Source organism: Pithys albifrons, chromosome 5 (assembly GCF_047495875.1).
Source record: "Pithys albifrons albifrons isolate INPA30051 chromosome 5, PitAlb_v1, whole genome shotgun sequence".
Classification (NCBI taxonomy): Eukaryota; Metazoa; Chordata; class Aves; order Passeriformes; family Thamnophilidae; genus Pithys; species Pithys albifrons.
The window spans coordinates 76,069,043-76,087,638 of NC_092462.1; the positions used below are offsets into that span (position 1 = coordinate 76,069,043).

The 18,596-nt window shown below is 54.9% G+C and overlaps 1 protein-coding gene across 1 annotated transcript in view; it reads left to right on the top strand.

The window, feature by feature from the left end:
• RAB11FIP5 (RAB11 family interacting protein 5) overlaps positions 1-17,171 on the top strand; it is a 51,795-nt gene extending 34,624 nt beyond the window's left edge. Inside the window, exons 4-6 of the mRNA XM_071557088.1 lie at positions 2,975-5,461; positions 10,899-11,088; positions 11,705-17,171. Coding sequence (XP_071413189.1) covers positions 2,975-5,461; positions 10,899-11,088; positions 11,705-11,914 — 2,887 coding nt within the window. The 3' untranslated portion in view covers positions 11,915-17,171. The remainder of the gene's footprint in view (positions 1-2,974; positions 5,462-10,898; positions 11,089-11,704) is intronic.
• Positions 17,172-18,596: the final 1,425 nt, after the last annotated feature.

Below are 18,596 nucleotides of genomic sequence, written 5' to 3' on the forward strand. Positions count from 1 at the left end.
TGCCTTCTTGGAGTTGTCACCTCTGTGGGTTCATTCCTGGCTGTCCATGGTGCCTGCTTGGAGTTGTCACCTGTGTGGGTCCATTCCTGGCTGCCCTTGGTGCCTGCTTGGAGCTGTCACCTCTGTGGGGTCATTCCTGGCTGCCCATGATGCCTGCTTGGAGTTGTCACCTCTGGAGGTGCATTCCTGGCTGCCCATGGTGGCTGCTTGGAGTTGTCACCTGTGGAGGTGCATTCCTGGCTGCCCATGGTGCCTTCTTGGAGTTGTCACCTCTGTGGGTCCATTCCTGGCTGCCCATGGTGGCTGCTTGGACTTGTCACCTCTGTGGGTTCATTCCTGGCTGCCCATGGTGCCTTCTTGGAGCTGTCACCTGTGTGGGTTCATTCCTGGCTGCCCATGGTGGCTGTTGGAGTTGTCACCTCTGTGGGTTCATTCCTGGCTGCCCACGGTGCCTGCTTGGAGTTGTCACCTCTGTGGGTTCATTCCTGGCTGCCCACGGTGCCTTCTTGGAGTTGTCACCTCTGTGGGTTCATTCCTGGCTGCCCATGGTGCCTTCTTGGAGCTGTCACCTGTGTGGGTTCATTCCTGGCTGCCCATGGTGGCTGTTGGAGTTGTCACCTCTGTGGGTTCATTCCTGGCTGCCCACGGTGCCTTCTTGGAGCTGTCACCTCTGTGGGTTCATTCCTGGCTGCCCATGGTGGTTGCTTGGAGTTGTCACCTCTGTGGGTTCATTCCTGGCTGCCCATGGTGGCTGCTTGGAGTTGTCACCTCTGGAGGTGCATTCCTGGCTGCCCATGGTGCCTTCTTGGAGCTGTCACCTCTGTGGGTTCATTCCTGGCTGCCCATGGTGGCTGCTTGGAGTTGTCACCTCTGAGGGTTCATTCCTGGCTGCCCACAGTGCCTTTCCCACCCTGCTCTGAGCAGGAGAGGACACGGATTCACGTCGGAGCACGGCCGGCCTGTTTGGGGACCAGGATGGGCATGGCCACCACTGCTTAGTGACAGCAGGAGAGGGCACCCACGAGCTGTGTCTGCCCACAAGTGAGCTGCAGGTTTGAGTGGAAATGAAGGTTTGGGCCCCCTTTTTTTGTCCCTGAATCCCTAATTCTGCTCAGGGGTGTCCGGTGGGTGCTGGAGTTGAGCCTGTCATGCTCGGCCCCTTCCTGTCTGTGTTATCTACCTAAAAACTGGGATAAGGGGCTTGTGGTGCCACTGATGGCATAAATAGGCACCTCTCCAAGGAGCTGCTCAGAGGAAGATGCTGAGGGGGCTGTGAAGCTGCCAGGAGTGGGGAAAAATGGGACCACATCCCTCATGGTTCAAGGGGAGCTCTGACACGTCACCCTTCCCACTGCAACACCAACCAACACCAACTGCACCATCTCACAGCGTTAACTTTTGCCTCAAGATGGCATTTTTGTGCTTTCAAACGTGTCCAAGGCATTTTGTGCATCCACAATAACGTGGGAAGAGTTGTTCTAGTAACTTATTTTGTTGGATTTTGTGTTTGGCCGTGATATTCTGGTGCCTCCTGTGATCCCTTCCAGCAGCTCAGGAGGGAAATCCCAAGGTGTAAGCCCAGGGCTGAGCAGACCCTGTGGATGTTGGCAAAGCAATTCATTCCTTGTTAGACTTTGATATACCCAGTGCTGCCTGATCCGTGTCCGTGTTTCTCCCAAACCAAGACTGGGGGCTCTGAAACTGGGCTCTTGTGGCTGTGATCCCGATGGATCAGTCACAGGGCTGTGCCAGTGCCAAGTGCCCCTATCCCAGGGATGGGAATGCTCTTCCAAGGGTGAGTCAAGGGATGGGGGCTCAGGAGGAGGGAGCCTGGCAGTGGGAGCAGCAGTTGGAGTGTGGAGTGTTCACACCACACACTTTGGGATGGGAAATCCATCGAGCCCAGTGAGGCTTCCTTGGGAGTGGTGATGCACATTGCTGGAGTTGTTCCCAAAGGAAGATCCATGAAATCCCAAAGAAAGGTCAGTGTAGTCCCTCTTGAAAAGGCAGCAAAGAATTGGCCTCCTCAGTGCGAGGTTCAGAGTACTGACGGTCTTGAATTCCAGATATGCTGAATCCCTTCCTCCTTCTTGGGGTTTCCCATGGGGTTCCAGGGATGCCGAGATCTCAGGCCAGAAGTGACATGACAAAGGGCATGTGGGAGGCTGAGCAGAGTCTGGAATGGAGCCAGGGTCACATCCTGCTCCTTCCTGCTTGGCTCTTGTTCCTTGGCCACCTGCAGCTGTGCTTCCCCCCATCTGGTTCAAGAGGAAGCACCATGTCTGCTGCCATCCTGGTAATGTTGGCAAACAAGGAACTGGGGTAAACTGGGAAAGCCTCCTGTGTGCCTTCACTGGTTCAAGTCATTCTGATCCAAGAGCCTGGTCCGGCTCCTCATGCACAACCTGCCCTGGGACAAAAACCTGAGCGGAGTCCTTGGGCTGCAGGAGGTGGGAAGACTCTCTGGGGCTCTTGAGCTTGCCAAGGCAGAGAGGGGAATGTGGAGGAGTGTTCCAGGAGAAGGGCTGCCCTTTCCTTTTTGTCGTGCATGCCCTTTCCTCGCCTTGACTCCATAATCATTGCTCTGCCTAACAAGAGCCGAGAATGTATTTGGTCATTGCATTGCTTGAACCGAAGCGTTTGTGGTGTGTGTGGTGTGTGCTCACAGCTCTGTCACAGCATTAACCAGGAGGACTGTTTTGTCTTCCCTCCACAGCCTGGAAGTGTCTCCTCAGGTAGAAACCAGCTCAGATGCTCCTTCTCATTTTCCTCCCTGCTCCCCCGCCCCGTGTCCTCCTGCCCATCTCGCTCGCATGCCAAGCTCTAACCTCCCTCCCGCTGCTGGAGACAGTCAGGCCGGATGCTTGTCCCCCACCAACCCATTCCTCAACTCCCTGCAGAGCAATCCCTTCTTTGAGGACCTCCTCGCTGACCAGGTACTAAATTCTCCTTCACCTACTCACTTTTTCTCTAGTTTCCCGTGTGGGCCGCATGCTTCACCAGAGGTCGCTGGCAGCTTTTATTCCTCTGAGGATTGCAGTCCCTCTGCCTCCCTAAGGCATACAGACCCAGAGAGGGAGTCTCCAGCCCAAAGCATTGGTGTCCCCGTGCCTGAAACTACTCCCCCATCTCAAGGAGACCTTCCTCCTCCTCCTCCTCCGGACACCGAACCCGCCGTCCCCCCACCGCTCTCGGAGTGGGACGACACCTTCGATGCCTTTGCCACCAGCAGGCTCAAACCAGAAGGAAAGAAGGAAAACTTGTTTGCCTCCCTGGCAGCAGAGGGCATGGCTTTCATTGATGATGCAGATGCAGCCAGCCCAACGGAGAGAGCAGCCAAGCCAGCCCACAAGGAGGGGACGAAAGGCTTTGAAAAGGACGATTTGCAGCTCGGCGGTGAAATACCTGCAGCTCTGCGGTCATGGACGAACTTCTCCAGTTTGGATGTGGGGGCCAACTTGGTGAGCACAACCCAGGAAGCCACGGTGATAGAGGATGTGCTGAGCCCCGTGTCTGCAGGGACCATGGGGAGGAGGAGGAAGAGCAGCACGCCCATGGTTTGGACAGCCGCGTTCGCATCGGGAAACACCGCGGAGAAAGAGGCTTCAGCTGGAAATAGCACTAGGGAGGGAGGGGACAGCGGTGAGGAGGAGTCCTCTAGTGCAGGGACAAATGGCTGGATGACCATAGCCACAGAAACTGCTCCTGAGCCCTCGGAGAGCACCCAGGGCGTGGCTGAGGAGCGCAGGGGTCAGGACAGCGTGTTCAGCCCACGACCCGCCTTCCTCGGCGACGGCGCCTTCGAAGCCACCGGCGCCTCTCATGCGGCCGCTCACGTCCTGCCCAGGGGTGCCTTCCCCCCAGAACTCACCCCTGAGGCCCTGCCAGGCAGCAACGTGGTGGCTGTGCCTCCACAAGTGCTGGCACGGCCGTTCCCTGCCCCTCCCGAGCCGGGCAAGGAGCCCCAGGGCGCCGGGAGCGAGGAGGACGCCTTCGACATCCGGACATCGGTGTACCGGCTCCAGGCCAGCATGCGGCTCGAGGCCGGTGAGGGCCTGGTGAAGCTCAGCTCTGACATCCGTGAGAGGCACGTGGTCCTCTCCCCCTGGGCAGGGCCCCAAGCGCGGGAGGACATGGTGGCTGTGCCGCCCCCAAAGCCTCCCAGGTGGTTCGCAGCCACTGGGGTTGGGGGGGACGGGGAGGAGGAGGAAGAAGAGGAAGCTCATGGTCCACAGCAGGGCAGTGAGGAGCAAGCAGAAGACACAGAGGGTCCAAAAGCAGATGTGGAGTTGCCAAAGAGCCATGTGAGCAACGAGCCCTTTGTCCCGCCGTGTCCCAGCCCACCTGCACTGGGAGTGGACACCGCCGGAGCTGGGAGTGACTTTCCAGTCTCCAAGGATGCTGAACCTGTGGACTTGCCAGCTGATTTGGAGGCGAGAGCCAGCGAGCTGGGAAAAGGGGACATCTCCTTGGGGGAAGGCCCGTCAGAGATGGATGAGATGGATGTGGCTGAGCAGTTTGAGACTTGTGCTTCCAAGTTCTCCCTGGATGGATCAGGCCAGTCGGGAGCTGAGCAGAGCTGGAACCAGCCCCGATTGTCCCCTCAGGCAGAGGCCACAGACAGTGCCAAGTGGGAGATGGCCTCCAAAGAGGAGCTGTTCCCTGAGGAGCTCAGTATTTCAGGACTAAACCCACCTTCCAAGCTAGGCCAGCCAGAAATGTTCTGGACAGCTCTGGAAGAGCAGGAGTCAGCTGGTCATCCCACTGGTCCCAGCCCAAGGTTAGCACATGGGGAGAGCCCACCCCAGCCAGAGCTGGCATGGGATGATGGCGAGGGGCAAGAGGGACACCAGCCTGAGCCCTGTGTCCCTGGGGCAGTGGCCAGCCCTCCTCAGGAGGCAGAGCAGGGCAGACCCCCACCCGAGGGGCTGTGGCACTTGGCAGACAGAAGGATAGACTTCAAGAAGGCCGATTTCTGGAAGCCAGATAGGGCAGAGGAGAGGCACAAGCAGGAAGCTTCAGCCCCAAGAAACCCCTTTACTCTGGCACTCAGCCCAAGTTCCCCAAGCAATCCCTTCATGGATACACCCCCAGCCCCCCTCCCAACTCAAGCTGTGCTGCCCGAAAAGCTTGAGCAGGGAAACCTCAGCTTGGCCAACCTCCACGAGGAAGCCCTCCTCGGGCATGGCTTCCAGCCCACTAACCCGCTCGTGCAGCCTCCCTCCCTGCATGCCAGCCAGCCCTTGGCCTCCTCCACCCCTTTCCTCATGGCTGCCACTAACCCCCAGCAGTTTGGTTTGCCGTGCCGCGCCGCGGGCAGCGCGGTGCCCGCCGCCTCCAGCCGCGCAGCCGCCCAGCCCTGCCCGTGGCCGCAGCCCGGGGACACGCAGGCTTCAGCGCTCGGGGTTTTGCCCAGGGAGACACAGCCAGCTGAGAAGCCCCTTTGCCAGCAGACGACCAGGTGAGCACCGCGGGGAAGGCGAAGGGTGTGTGTCTGGTAGAGGTGAAGCCCTGTCTCCTTTCTGCTCTCATCAGGGGGGTGATGAGAGAGAGGACCCCGGCGCGGTGCCGGCAGCAGGTCCTCCTCCCTCACCTTCCCGTGGTCCCAGAGAGTCCAGCCTGAGCTGCTTGAAGCCTTGGCTTTCTGGGATCATGGCAGGGAATCCCCACTGGTGTCCTGTGTTTTCCCTAACAAGGGCAAATGGTTTGATGCATCCACGACCTGCCCCAGCTGAAAGTTCAGCCCCTGCATTTCCCTCACTGCTAATTTTGGCTCCATCATCTTCCCCGTGCTTGCAAAATAAATGCCTTCTCCATGTCTGCCAGGAGAGCTTCCAGCTGTTCATGCTCTCCTGATTCCCCCATGGCATGTGCACAGCTGCTGCCCCTTCCCTTTCCATTCATTCAGCCTTGATTCCTTTCCTTTGGAATGCCCATCAGGTACTAAAAACCTTCTTCTCTCCATAGCCAAAAAAAAAGTAGTTTCACCAGGGCAAAATTCTCCCCTCCCTCCTGCCAAGATTCCCACTGGTTATGAAGCAATTGAGATTTAGCCTTGAGGATAATGGGAAGGGGGGAACCGTGGTGGAAAGAAGGGGACGTTCCTCCTCCCAGGTCAGTCATGGGTTTGTAGAAGCCGTGAAGTACAGATGGTGAGTTTTGGGCATGGAGCCTTGCTCTGTGTCCTCCAGTTCCTCAAGTTTTCCTGGTACTCCTTCCCTTGGTCTGCCTGGGCAGGAGAAGGTTGTCATGGACTCTGTCTGCTGATTTATTGAGCTCTAACAGGAATTCACTTGATCAGCCTCACTGACCCTGAGGCAAATGGAGCTTCACGGGGGCACTGAAATGGTAAAATCCCACCTGGCCCAAGAACAATGTAGGTCACAGCCCTGGGAGAGAGAAAGGGCAGGAGAACAGGCCAACAGGACTCAGCTGAGCTCCAGCCCTTCTGCTTGGGATCCCTTCCTGTCTTGGACATGGGTTTGAGGAGCAAAATGATCTTGGGAACAAAGACCAGCAAGAGCTGGGGCTGTTAGATGGTATTTTTTACTTCTTATTTAGGCCAGATCCTCAATTCATTTTTAATTGGATTATTCATCCTCCAGCAGATAACCTTGTTGCAAATTTTCAGGGGTGGAATACACAAACCTCCTCAATCTTGTTATGTTTCATGGAAAGAGAAGTGTCCTGCAATCCCAAAGGGCCAAATGAGGCAATGAGGGAAGTACAAGACCCTCTGTGTCAGTAGCACCAGCTCATGGTCATCTTCAAGGTTGGTTGTGCATCCATCCAAGGCCTGGCTGCTCGTGGGATGGAAATGGGCTTGGACCTGGGGGCTGGGCATCATATCAGTGCTGGCTTCTGTCCTGATACATGGCTGGATAGCCCTGGAACTTCTCTGCTCTGGTTCCTCTGCCATGTTGTAGATACTTTGCTGCTGGGATTGAAGAGCCTTTGAAGAGTTTCCAGCTGTCTCCTGAAAGCTTTGAGGTTCTGCAGTGCTTTATGAGACTGGGGAGATGTGACAGTTGTCATGGGGGGAAGAGAGGAAACCTGGAAGGGCCTTTTTCCAGGTCTCCATGTCTGTGCTTCCCTTTCCTAGAATCATCTCCTGTTAGGATGGCACATGGACAAGAAAAGATATGGTAGAAAAAAGGTGGAAGGAAAAGAGTTCAGCCTTGGAACAGGCATTAAGGCTTGGCCTTGGGGACATTTTCTGGGACAAAAGTGTCTTTTTCTCCCGTCAGGTAAAGGAGGAGCTGGTACCTGGTGTGGATTGTTGGGAGTCTGGTGTGCTAGGGTTGTGTGTCCTCCTCAGGAAAGCTGGAAGGTGGCTGTGGGGTCCCATGTCCCCTTCCCAAGTGGCCAGAGGGCTGTGCTGGTCATCCTGTGGGTAAGGTGGGTGCTCAGAGCATCAGCTGTGACACTCAGGTGTGTGTGGGAGCCTTTTCTCTTTGGGGAGGGGTGGGATGGGGCCCTCACTGCTGGGAGGGTGTCTTTGGTCACATCCCTGGGCCAGGTGGGACCTCAGGGACAGCCTGTGACCATCCTTTAAGGACTCCACTGCCTTGGAGAGGTCCAGCAGTTGTGCAGCTCCTCCCCCACCCATCAGGAACTGTCACGGTGCTGGCCGGTGTCAGGACTGGGGACATCACAGGTGCCAGGGTGATGTTGGCACATGCTGCTTTGGGCCTTCCTCATGTCAGGGGTGCAGCAGAACCATCATCTTCTGCAAATGAGGTGTCAGGTTAAATCATGTGCCAGTGTGTGTGATGTAAATGCAATCCTTGCCGAGCCCTCGGAGCTTGGAGATGGCTTGGCACATCCATGGATAGACCTGGGAGATCTGATCAGGTGTCCAGTCATTCCCTTTGCCCCTGTAGACCCTTTCTCCATGGAGATTTGGCCCTCAGGTGCTGTGTGCTGCTCCACCCACAACAGAGATTGATTCCCTTGGGTTTGTCCTTTGTTGTCTCCTTCTCTGTGAGAAGCATTTTAATGGGACTTCATTTTGGAGGAATGTTTTTCATGTGCTTGGCAGTGACCTTGGGAGTATCTGAAAGCTGTGACACAGCAAGGCTGGCTCAGAGAGGGGGACAGGGCTGAGCCTCTGTCACCCTGAGAGGTCTCACCTTGACCTGTTAAACTCCATCCTAGACTTGGGTCTGCTCAGAGATGCAGTTTGAGCAATTAGTTCTTCCCTCAAGTTCACGTTCATCAACCAGTGGATGGAAATAGGTCCAGTTTCTTGGTGGATCCATCAGGATGTCAGACCTGGCTGTGGGTGTGAAACAGCCTCTGCTCCTCTGGAAGAACCTGGTGCCAACCATGCTGGGACAGATGGAGGTGGAGGAATGTCTCCAGCTTTTGGATCCTCTCAGAGTGACCAGAGGAGGTGCCAGAGCCCTGCTTTGCTCAGGAGGAGCCCTGCTTTGCTCAGGAGGAGCCCTGCACTCACCACCCCCTTAGCAGGAAAGGGTGGGATTATGATTTATTTTGTAAAACACCTTTTCCAGCTCTGCAGAAGTGACTGTTCCCACTGGCTGTGGGGCTGGGACCAGACTTGCAGTGGGAAATGTCCCCCTGCTTTCAAAATCCATCTGAGCTATCCCACTGGGACCCAAGTGGGCTTCATTCTGTGGAGTTATGGCAGTTTGGTCCCAAGGTTTGGACACACTCTGGTGTCTCCTCACTGGCTGTGGGGGAGCACGAGGTGGTGGTGACATTTGGGGCTACTCATCTTCAGGTCTGGCTGTGATAAGGTGTCCTGGTGACTCCCCCAACGTTCTCCTCACAGCTGCTGGACCTTTGTAGCGTGGTGGTTACAGCTCTGCTGGTGCAGGGTTTGGTCCCCAGTGAGGGGTCCTGAGGCTCATGTGCAGAACAGCAGCTTCTCCAAGCCCTGACACTGTCAGTGGACCCCCACTGAGGTCCATGAGATTCCTCTTCATCTCTTCCAGCTGCCCAGGAGCCCCGGGCTCTGTCCACAGGCTTGGACAGCTCTGAGCAGAGATCACAGAATCACACAATGCCCTGAGCTGGGAGGGACCCACAAGGACCATCCAGTGCCACCCCTGGCCCTGCACCGACACCCCAACAATCCCACCCTGTGCCCCAGAGCATCATCCCAACCCTCCTGGAGCTCTGGCAGCCTTGGGGCCGTGCCCACTGCCCTGGGGAGCCTGGGCAGTGCCCACCACCCTCTGGGGGAAGAGCCTTTCCCGGAGATCCCACCTGAGTCTGCCCTGGCACAGCTCCAGCCCTTCCCTGGGTGCTGTCCCTGCCCTGGCACAGCTCCAGTCCTTCCCTGGGTGCTGTCCCTGCCCTGGCACAGCTCCAGCCCTTCCCTGGGTGCTGTCCCTGCCCTGACACAGCTCCAGCCCTTCCCTGGGTGCTGTCCCTGGTCCCCACAGAGCAGAACTCAGTGCCTGCCCCTCCTCTTGCCCTCTGGAGTGAGTCCAGAGAAGAGCAACGAGGCTGGAGAAGGGACTGGAGCACAAGTGCTGTGGGAAGAGGCTGAGGGAGCTGGGGGTGTTCAGCCTGGAGAAGAGGAGGCTCAGAGGTGACCTCAGCACTGTCTGGAAGTGCCTGAAGGGAAGTTGTGGCCAGGTGGGGGTTGGTCTCTTCTCCCAGGCACTCAGCAATAGGACAAGGGGGCACGATGGGCTCAAGCTCTGCCAGGGGAAATTGAAGTTGGAGAGCAGCAAAAACTTCTTTGCAGAGAGAGTGCTCAGGCATTGGAATGGGCTGCCCAGAGAGGGGGTGGATTCACCATCCCTGGAGGTTTTTCAGCTGAGCTTGGCCGTGGCACTGAGTGCCATGATCTGGTAAAGGGACTGGAGTTGGACCAAGGGTTGGACTTGATGATCTGGGAGGTCTTTTCCAACCCAATCCATTCTAGGATTCTTTGATTAAGGAAGCTGATCCTTTGGCCTGTGGGAGCTGGTCAGTGGCTACCAGTGCTGTCCCCTCCTACCATAAGCATGGCAGGAGGCACCACCATGGTTGAAAAGAACTTCCAGACCGTTAGCATGATGGGAAGATGGTTTGGTACATCCTGATCCAACCACCATGGACAAGGCAGAGGACACTGTCACCATTGGGACACACAGCAGATGGGACTGTCCCCCTCTGCAGGGTGGCTGCTGCACCCTGTGAGAGCAGAGGCTTGGCAGAGCTCCCGAGAAGATGTTTGGATCTTTCCATCCCCAGGATGGGGCCCAGGTGTGCCTGTTCCTTGCAGGAAGGTAGAATCAGGTCACTTCTCTTTCCATCCTGTTGAAAAGCAAACAAAGAATGAGGCAAAACAAATTAAAATGTTAACTGAGTTAACTGACTCCTCACCCTCCATTTTGGCCTAGTGGAGGGGGACAAACTCTGTGGTGGCTTCCAGGCAGGTGGAGCCCAACTCTTGGGCTGGAGCATCACTGAAGCATCATCAGTGACCCCCCCACTCTAATTTGGGGGGCTCCTGGACAGCAAAATGCCCTTCTGGGCAGCAGATGTAGCAGCCTCTGATTACACTGGGCATGGGTTTGATCTTCCTGTGGGCACCAGCACTGGGCAGCCTGTGGGAGTTTTGACCCACAGCATTCCCAGTGTGGACTGAGCACAGTGGAAATGTATCTCAGCCAACCGTGTCCTGGGGCTCCTTATCTCCTCTCTGGGTGGAAATGGCTCCATGGGCACTGCTTCTCCTCACTCTCCTCGGAGCAGGAGAGCTTTGGGTGACACAGACACAGGATTTAGCTGAGTCTAAAGTTTCTAAGAGGGTTCCATCTCCATAAAGTCCACAGGGAGAGGCAGCAGCGTCTCTCCAGGCTCAGGAGGGTGTTGTAACTGTCCAACCTTGTTCTCCCCAGTCGGGTGTTGTAACTGTCCAACCTTGTTCTCCCCAGTCCCCACCCCGTGAAGCCCATCAGCGCCGCGGTGCAGGAGGTCTCCAGTGAGAAGAAGCAGCAGCACAGGTCCAGCCTGACCACAGCACTGAGCAATGGCCTGGAGAGGCTGAAGACAGTCACCACAAGCAGTGTCCAGCCCGTGGCCCCATCCTCCCACCCGGAGAAAATGGAGCCCAAGAAGTTAAAGGTAGGAACCCACCACCTTGGAGGTGAGAGCTGCACCCACACCTGCCCAAGGTGTGCCACAGCTGGTGGCACAGGGGCAGGGAATTCCTGGTGGAGGAGGTAGAACGGGGTCCTGCCACAGGGTGAGTATTAATCCTGGATCCTGGTTGCTCAGGATGTGTGTGAGACTCCCACCAGCCTCCCTTCCTCCATGACCTGGTCTCTGGACCTTCTCACCCCATCATTGTTCTCCCATTGCTTGCCTTGGTTTGGGGGGTTTTATTGTACAGTGTGTGAGTGAATCCTGGTTATTGAGTCATGGAATGGTTTGGGTTGGAAGGTCCTTAATGACCATCTTGTTCCAACCGTCTGCCATGGGTGGGAACCTTCCACTAGAGCAAGACAACTCTGCTGCACCCTTTGTGGTGCCTCAGGTAGTTCAGGTTGTGGGTTATGAGCATCCCAGCTTTTCTGGGATGAGGTCTGTGTATGTCCTGCTTCCCTGTACTGCTCCAGATGTGGAAAGAGGACAGACATAAAACCAGGATTGCTGTGGTTGTTGCTGCACTGTGCAAACATTAAAGGGAGCAGCAGTTTTAGTTCGACTCATGGGATGTTCCTCTTGGTTTCTACCACAGGATCCCACCGTGCTGGACCAGTCAGCCAAGTATTATCACTTGACCCACGATGAGCTCATCCAGCTCCTGCTGCAGAAGGAGATGGAGCTGAGCAAGAAGGAGGAGCACATCCAGGAACTGGAGAACTACATTGACCACCTGCTGGTTCGCATCATGGAACAGTCTCCCACGCTCCTCCAGATCCCCCTGGGGGAGAGCAAGCCCAAGTAACCTCCAGCCAGAGCCCAGCAGCACTTGCCTAGAGCACTTCTCCAATAAACACGCTGCAAACATCCCTGCACTCCCCCCTCCTCTTCCAAGAGGGCTCCAGTGGCTTCTGTTGCAGAGTTTAGCAGGAAAGGTCACCTGCTCCTTCCCAGCCCAAGCTTCTCCCAGCTCTGGCTCCAGGGAGCTGTAGGGTGGTGGGCACTCATCCACCCTATGGGGAGGAGCAGAGCCCTCCACACGAGGCAGATGTTGCCTCCTTAGGTTCCTGTCATTGTGACCAAGTGCCATCTTCTCAGGCGCTCACCCTGCCAGTGCTTTAAGTGGCCCATGGACATTGAGAGCTGGAAATCACATCACCCATGACTTCATCCTGCTGCTGCTGCTCTTCTGCCCACACTCTTCCTCATCTCTCCTCTGAAGTGGTGTCCCCTGACTGGAGGGTGGTGTTGCACTGGTTGGTGACATCAGGGCTGTTTAAACCCAGCAAAGCTCTGCCAGCACATTCCTACAGAGTGGGGCTGTTCTTGGATGCCTCCTCCCCTTCCTGCCCCATTTACCCCCCAGGATGAAGAATCTGTGCCTGAAGAGCCAGCTCCAGTTTGTGCCAGTTCCTGACCTCTGGGACATGCCACACAAAGGGCCAGCAATGGAGCTGGGGGCCATAAAGGACTCAATCCCATGTCACTGCCTGACCATGAGCTGTGTTGGCTCCTTCACTCCAAGTGTGCAGATGCTGCCTCAGTTCCTCAAAACTCAACTTGCAACATGGAAAAGGGCCAGTGGTGGTTTGTGCATCATGAGGGCTCCAGGAGATCTTCTTGCATCCCACCCACCCCATGCCCAGACTGGCTGTGCCCTGGGACACTCCTGTGTGTTTAAACCACAGCTCAGTTTTCTCCTCAGCATCCCACGGGAATTGTTTTCCACGGCTGCCCCCACCATCAGCTCTGTGTTGTCTTTCCCAACAGGAAAATGCCATTGGATGTCTGACCACCTGGCCACCTCTGCACCACTTGGGTGGGATCAGGCACCCACCAAACACTCCCTGTCACAGCCCAGGAATCCTGGCAGACCCCCCTCCAGGCAGTGCCAGTGCCGAGCACCTCTCCAGTTGGATCACAGTGTTGGATCTCCTGGACCTGGCTCTGGTGGGATCTGATGCTTCCACCTGCTGCCCATGGAGTGACCACCCAAAGGGCTCTGATTTATGTGGTCAGGACAGTCCAGCACAGGTGTTGGTGTGGAGGTCTGTGGGAGGGAATAGAAAGGGTGTTTCTCCCTCTCTCATCCTGCCAGGACTTGGGATAGAGAAGGTGCCTGTGCAGGTGGAGGGTTGGTTGGAGTGGAATTTGAACTGTGTTGATATCATCTCCCTCTTTTTATCTCCCAAAGTTCCTGGATTCATTTAAACCCTTCCCACTCTTTTCTCCTCACCTGCTTCAATGCATCCCATGACTTGGAAAAACTGTGCCTTTTGCCATAGGACAGGAGCAGTTTCCTCCCCAAAAAGGCTCTGAAATCTGATTCTCATTTCCACACAACCCATCTGGGGCAGGTTTCTTGTCTGTTTTCCTGCTCATCCAAAAAAAGTGAGTTTATTTTTACATGCAGAGCCTTCCCACCCCTGTGTGCAGGTACTTTGGGTCCTTGGCAGGAATTCTGCACAGGAAGCTCCTGGGATGTGGGAGGCAGAGAGATTAGGAGATGACATGGGGAGGAAGAGCAGGCCAAATATTCCAAGACAAAATACAGCTGGATAAAGACAGTACTGGGGCAGGAGAAAAGGAGATTTGGTCCTGTCTAGTTAGACCATTGGATGAGGGGGAGGATTTGTTACCTTCAAGGGTTCCAGCCATGAACTTCCACTCTTTCCTTCCTTGGCCCCTCGTAGGGAATAATCTGAGGGTTTGCTCTTGTCCCCCTGTTCCTCCTGTCTTTATGTTCCTCCTCCACCTGTGTTTTTGGGGCGAGATGTGAGGGGCAGAGAGAAGATGTTTCCCCCACTTTAGAAAGCCCCAGAAACCCCTCTCTGCCCATAGAACCAGATCCCATGTCCTGAGCAGCAGATTCCCTTTCTGAGTGCCCAGAGAAGCTCTTCCTTTGAGCTGAAGGTGGGCAGGGAGGAGTTGTGGGCAGCTGGAATGCAATCCAGCGTTGGGAAAGCAGCACGGCACGGGAATGTGGGCTGGGAGAAGGGGCTGGCTCAGGTGGGCACTAATAAGGGGAAGGGTAGAGCCAAAATCTCACACAAGAATCTCCCACTCCCCAAAAAACATCTGCTCCCTTGGACCACTCCTGTGGCGGTGTCGGCGTTGGAGGTGCTCCCCACACCAAGTGCCAATGTTTCCAGGGATGTGGCTGCACCTCCTCCCTGCCTTTTCTCCTCCTCTTCCATCGTGTCTCACCGCCTCCCTCAGCCCCTTCTGCCTTAGTCAGCTCTGCCTTTTATTTCTCCAAAGCTTCACTGTTTTGCACTTGAATATATGAAATTACTCTCAGAGCTCAGCAGGTGCTGCTGAGTGTGTGGCCGTTCAGCAAGAGGAGCTTCCTCATCTCCTGCCCTTCCAGCAATAGGAGCTTCCTCATCTCCTGCCCCTCCAGCAATAAGAGCTTCCTCATCTGCCCTTCCAGTAATAGGTGCTTCCTCATCTCCTGTCTTTTCAACAAGAGGAGCTTCCTCATCTCCTGCCTTTCCAGCAACAGGAGCTTCCTCACCTCCTGCCCTTCCAGCAAGAGGAGCTTCCTCATCTGCCCTTCCAGTAATAGATGCTTCCTCATCTCCTGTCTTTCCAACAAGAGGAGCTTCTTCATCTCCTGCCTTTCCAACAAGAGGAGCTTCCTCATCTCCTGCCTTTCCAACAAGAGGAGCTTCTTCATCTCCTGCCTTTCCAACAAGAGGAGCTTCCTCATCTCCTGCCTTTCCAGCACCAGGAGCTTCCTCATCTCCTGCCTTTCCATCAATATTTGCCCCTTCCATCTCCTGCCTTTCCAGCAACAGGAGCTTCCTCATCTCCTGTCTTTCCAACAAGAGGAGCTTCCTCATCTCCTGCCTTTCCAACAAGAGGAGCTTCCTCATCCTCTGCCTTTCCAGCACCAGGAGCTTCCTCATCTCCTGCCTTTCCAGCAATATTTGCCCCTTCCATCTCCTTCCTTTCCAGCAATACCTGCTCTATCACCTGCTTTTCCAGCAATACCTCCTCCTTCCATCTCTTAACTTTCCAGCAAGAGGAGCTTCCTCATCTCCTGCCCTTCCAAGCAAGAGGTGCTTCCTCATCTCCTGCCCTTCCAAGCAAGAGGTGCTTCCTCATCTCCTGCCTTTCCACCAAGAGGTGCTTCATCTCCTTTTCCAGCACTACCTGCTCTTTCCATCACCTGCTTCTCCAGCAATACCTCCTCCTCCTTCCATCTCTTGCCTTTCTAGCAATAGGTGCTTCCTTGTCTCCTGCCTTTCCAGCAATATTTGCCCCTTCCATCCTCTGCCTTTCCAGCAATAGGTGCTTTCTCACCTCCTGCCTTTGCAGCAATAAGAGCTTCCCCCTTTCCTGCCTTTCTAGCAAGAGGTGCTTCCTCATCTCCTGCCTTTCCAGCAATACTTACCCCTTCCATCACCTGCCTTTCCAGCAATAGGTGCTTCCTCCTGTCCTGCCTTTGCAGCAATAAGTGCTTCCTCCTTTCCTGCCTTTCCAGCAGTCCTGCTGCCTCCATCACCTGCCTTTCCAGCAGTCCTGCTCCCTCCATCACCTGCCTTTCCAGCAGTCCTGCTGCCTCCATCACCTGCCTTTCCAGCAGTCCTGCTCCCTCCATCACCTGCCTTTCCAGCAGTCCTGCCTCCATCACCTGCCTTTCCAGCAATCCTGCTCCCTCCATCACCTGCCTTTCCAGCAGTCCTGCTGCCTCCATCACCTGCCTTTCCAGCAGTCCTGCTGCCTCCATCACCTGCCTTTCCAGCAGTCCTGCTGCCTCCATCACCTGCCTTTCCAGCAGTCCTGCTCCCTCCATCACCTGCCTTTCCAGCAGTCCTGCTCCCTCCATCACCTGCCTTTCCAGCAATCCTGCTGCCTCCATCACCTGCCTTTCCAGCAATCCTGCTCCCTCCATCACCTGCCTTTCCAGCAGTCCTGCTGCCTCCCATCTCCAAAGGCCAAGGCAGGGCATGGCACAGGTCCCTTGGCACTGGATGTGAGACAGGAGCTACAGAAGGAACGAGCAGTGATGGATGTTCTGTGTCTGTCCTTGAGTGTTCAGAAGTCCAGAGGTATCTACAAATGGACTCGTGTTTAGGAAAAGGCATCTTAAAGATGCTCCTGTCTCTGTTCTCTGTTTCTCCTCCCTCCTGTCCTCAAAGTGGGGGGTTTTCCCCCCACCACACAGGTTTATTCTGTCCATAAGAGCAGCAGCTTGGCTACACAACAGCACTGAAACCAGATTTGTTGTTGATTTGTTGTTAAAAGTTCCCAGAGGGAAATGGTCTTGAGGATCTAATTGTTTTCTTGTAGAGGGAAGGGATGAGCAAAAGAATTGGGGAGGGGGAATGTTCTCAAGTTGCCCACGTTCTGTCTGGGGTTTGTCTCCACGTTTAGCGATCCAAAGCTCCGTGTTTAGTGATTCCTTTGCAAGCCCAAGGGCAGGAGCAGCATCCCATACTCTGAGCTCTGTTGCTCTGCTGAACCCAACAGGCCAAAAGGTTCTGCTGGACCAGCAGCAGCTTTTCCCTGGTTCCAGCTGAAACACAGCCATAACAATTCCTCTGTGCTTTGGCCTTTCCCTTGGACTTTGTTTTTCCACGCTCAAGCTGTTCCACGAGGTTCCAGCAGGGTGCTCTTGCTCTGCTTGTGTTGTCAGCCCACAACTGGGTTTCTTGCTTTTCAGGAACTTTGGCCAAGTGATTTCTTTTCTCCTTGACTGGTCCCTCTGGTCACACTGTGGGCCAGAAGAACCACCAGGGTTTATCCTTAAACTGGAACAAACCTGAAGGGATGTGGATCCTCAAGTGTAGACTCAGCCTTAGGACTTGTCCGTGAAGAAACAAACCATGTGTCTCATGTTGTAAATGTGGGGTGGAAAAACATCCCAAAGTGGGAAAAGAAGCATCAGGGAGGGTTTGGAGTTGTTGATTTCCCTGTACTTCACGTACCAAGGAAGTGGGTTCTGTGTGTTTCATGTTTTAATAGTTGCAACTAATGTTTATAAAGAGCTTGTTATTTACGTTTTAAGCACTTTAAAGAAAAAAAAATAATAAAAGTTGTTCAAGCTGTTCCTAGATACTTCTGATTTATTGACAACAGCGTCTGTGCTGATGGCACTTGGACAGTGAGTGACATTTATCTGTTTATTTTCTGAAGGAGGATGACGGAGTCCAACTTTTCCAGCAGCTTTTCCAGCTCCTCAACAGTCCCCAAGCTCCAGAACCTCGAGTTCCTCCCCAAATGTTGGTCCTGGCTCAGGTGGTCAAAGCACTGAAGGGGTTTAAGAGTCTCTCAGGTGGTTTGTGTGTGTCTTAAAAGTTGTGGTTTGTGCTGAGTGACCCTGGAGCTTGGCTGGGATGGGCCTGGGGATTGGAGCAGGGTGGGTTGGGCTCTGCTCCCAAGGAACAGGGACGGGAGGAGAGGGAACGGCCTCAAGTTGCCCCAGGGTAGGTTTAGGTTGGATATTAGGGAAAATTCCTTCATGGAAAGTGTTGTGAAACACTGGAACAGGCTGCCCAGGGCAGTGGTGGAGTCCCCATTCCTGGAGGGATTTCAAAGCCATGTGGATGTGGCTCTTGGGGACATGGTCGGTGGTGGCCTTGGCAGTGCTGGGGATGGTTGGATTTGATGATCTCAGAGGGTTTTTCCAACCTAAATTCCATGATTCTCTGTGCCTGCAGCTCCCTTGCTGCACATGCTGCATTCCTGAGGATTTGTGGAAAATCAAGAGCTGAGAAGAGCAGAGAGACACCAGTGCAGTGTCTTGGAGGGCGAGGAAAGGAGAACTCCTGGCACATCCCAGAGCCCAGGGAGATCAGCCTTGGATGTTCTGTGGGAAAATCTGGCTCCATCCATGCTGCTGCTCCCAGAAAAGGCAACTCAGTGGTGATGATCCTCCCTCTCCTTGCACTGATCCACAGCCCAGACTTTCTCCTCCAGCCCCTCAGCCCCAGTCACAGAATCCTAGAATGGATTGGGTTGGAAAAGACCTCTGAGATCATCAAGTCCAACCCTTGGGCCAACTCCAGTCCCTTTACCAGATCATGGCACTCAGTGCCACGGCCAAGCTCAGTTGAAAAACCTTCAGGGATGGTGAATCCACCCCCTCTCTGGGCAGCCCATTCCAATGCCTGAGCACTCTCTCTGCAAAGAACTTTTTTCTGATCTCCAACTTCAATTTCCCCTGGCAGAGCTTGAGCCCATCGTGCCCCCTTGTCCTATTGCTGAGTGCCTGGGAGAAGAGACCAACCCCCACCTGGCCAGAACTTCCCTTCAGGCACTTCCAGACAGTGCTGAGGTCACCTCTGAGCCTCCTCTTCTCCAGGCTGAACACCCCCAGTCCCTCCCACCTTCCACCACTCAGCCCTTTTCCTTCTCAGCACCTGCTTCTTTCCCCATTCATGCCCTTTCCTTCTCAAAACTAACTCCCCTTAAGCTCCTGTAAATGACTTTGCTGCTCCAACAGGAGAGTTTCATTGGCTCTAATCCCAGTTTATTTT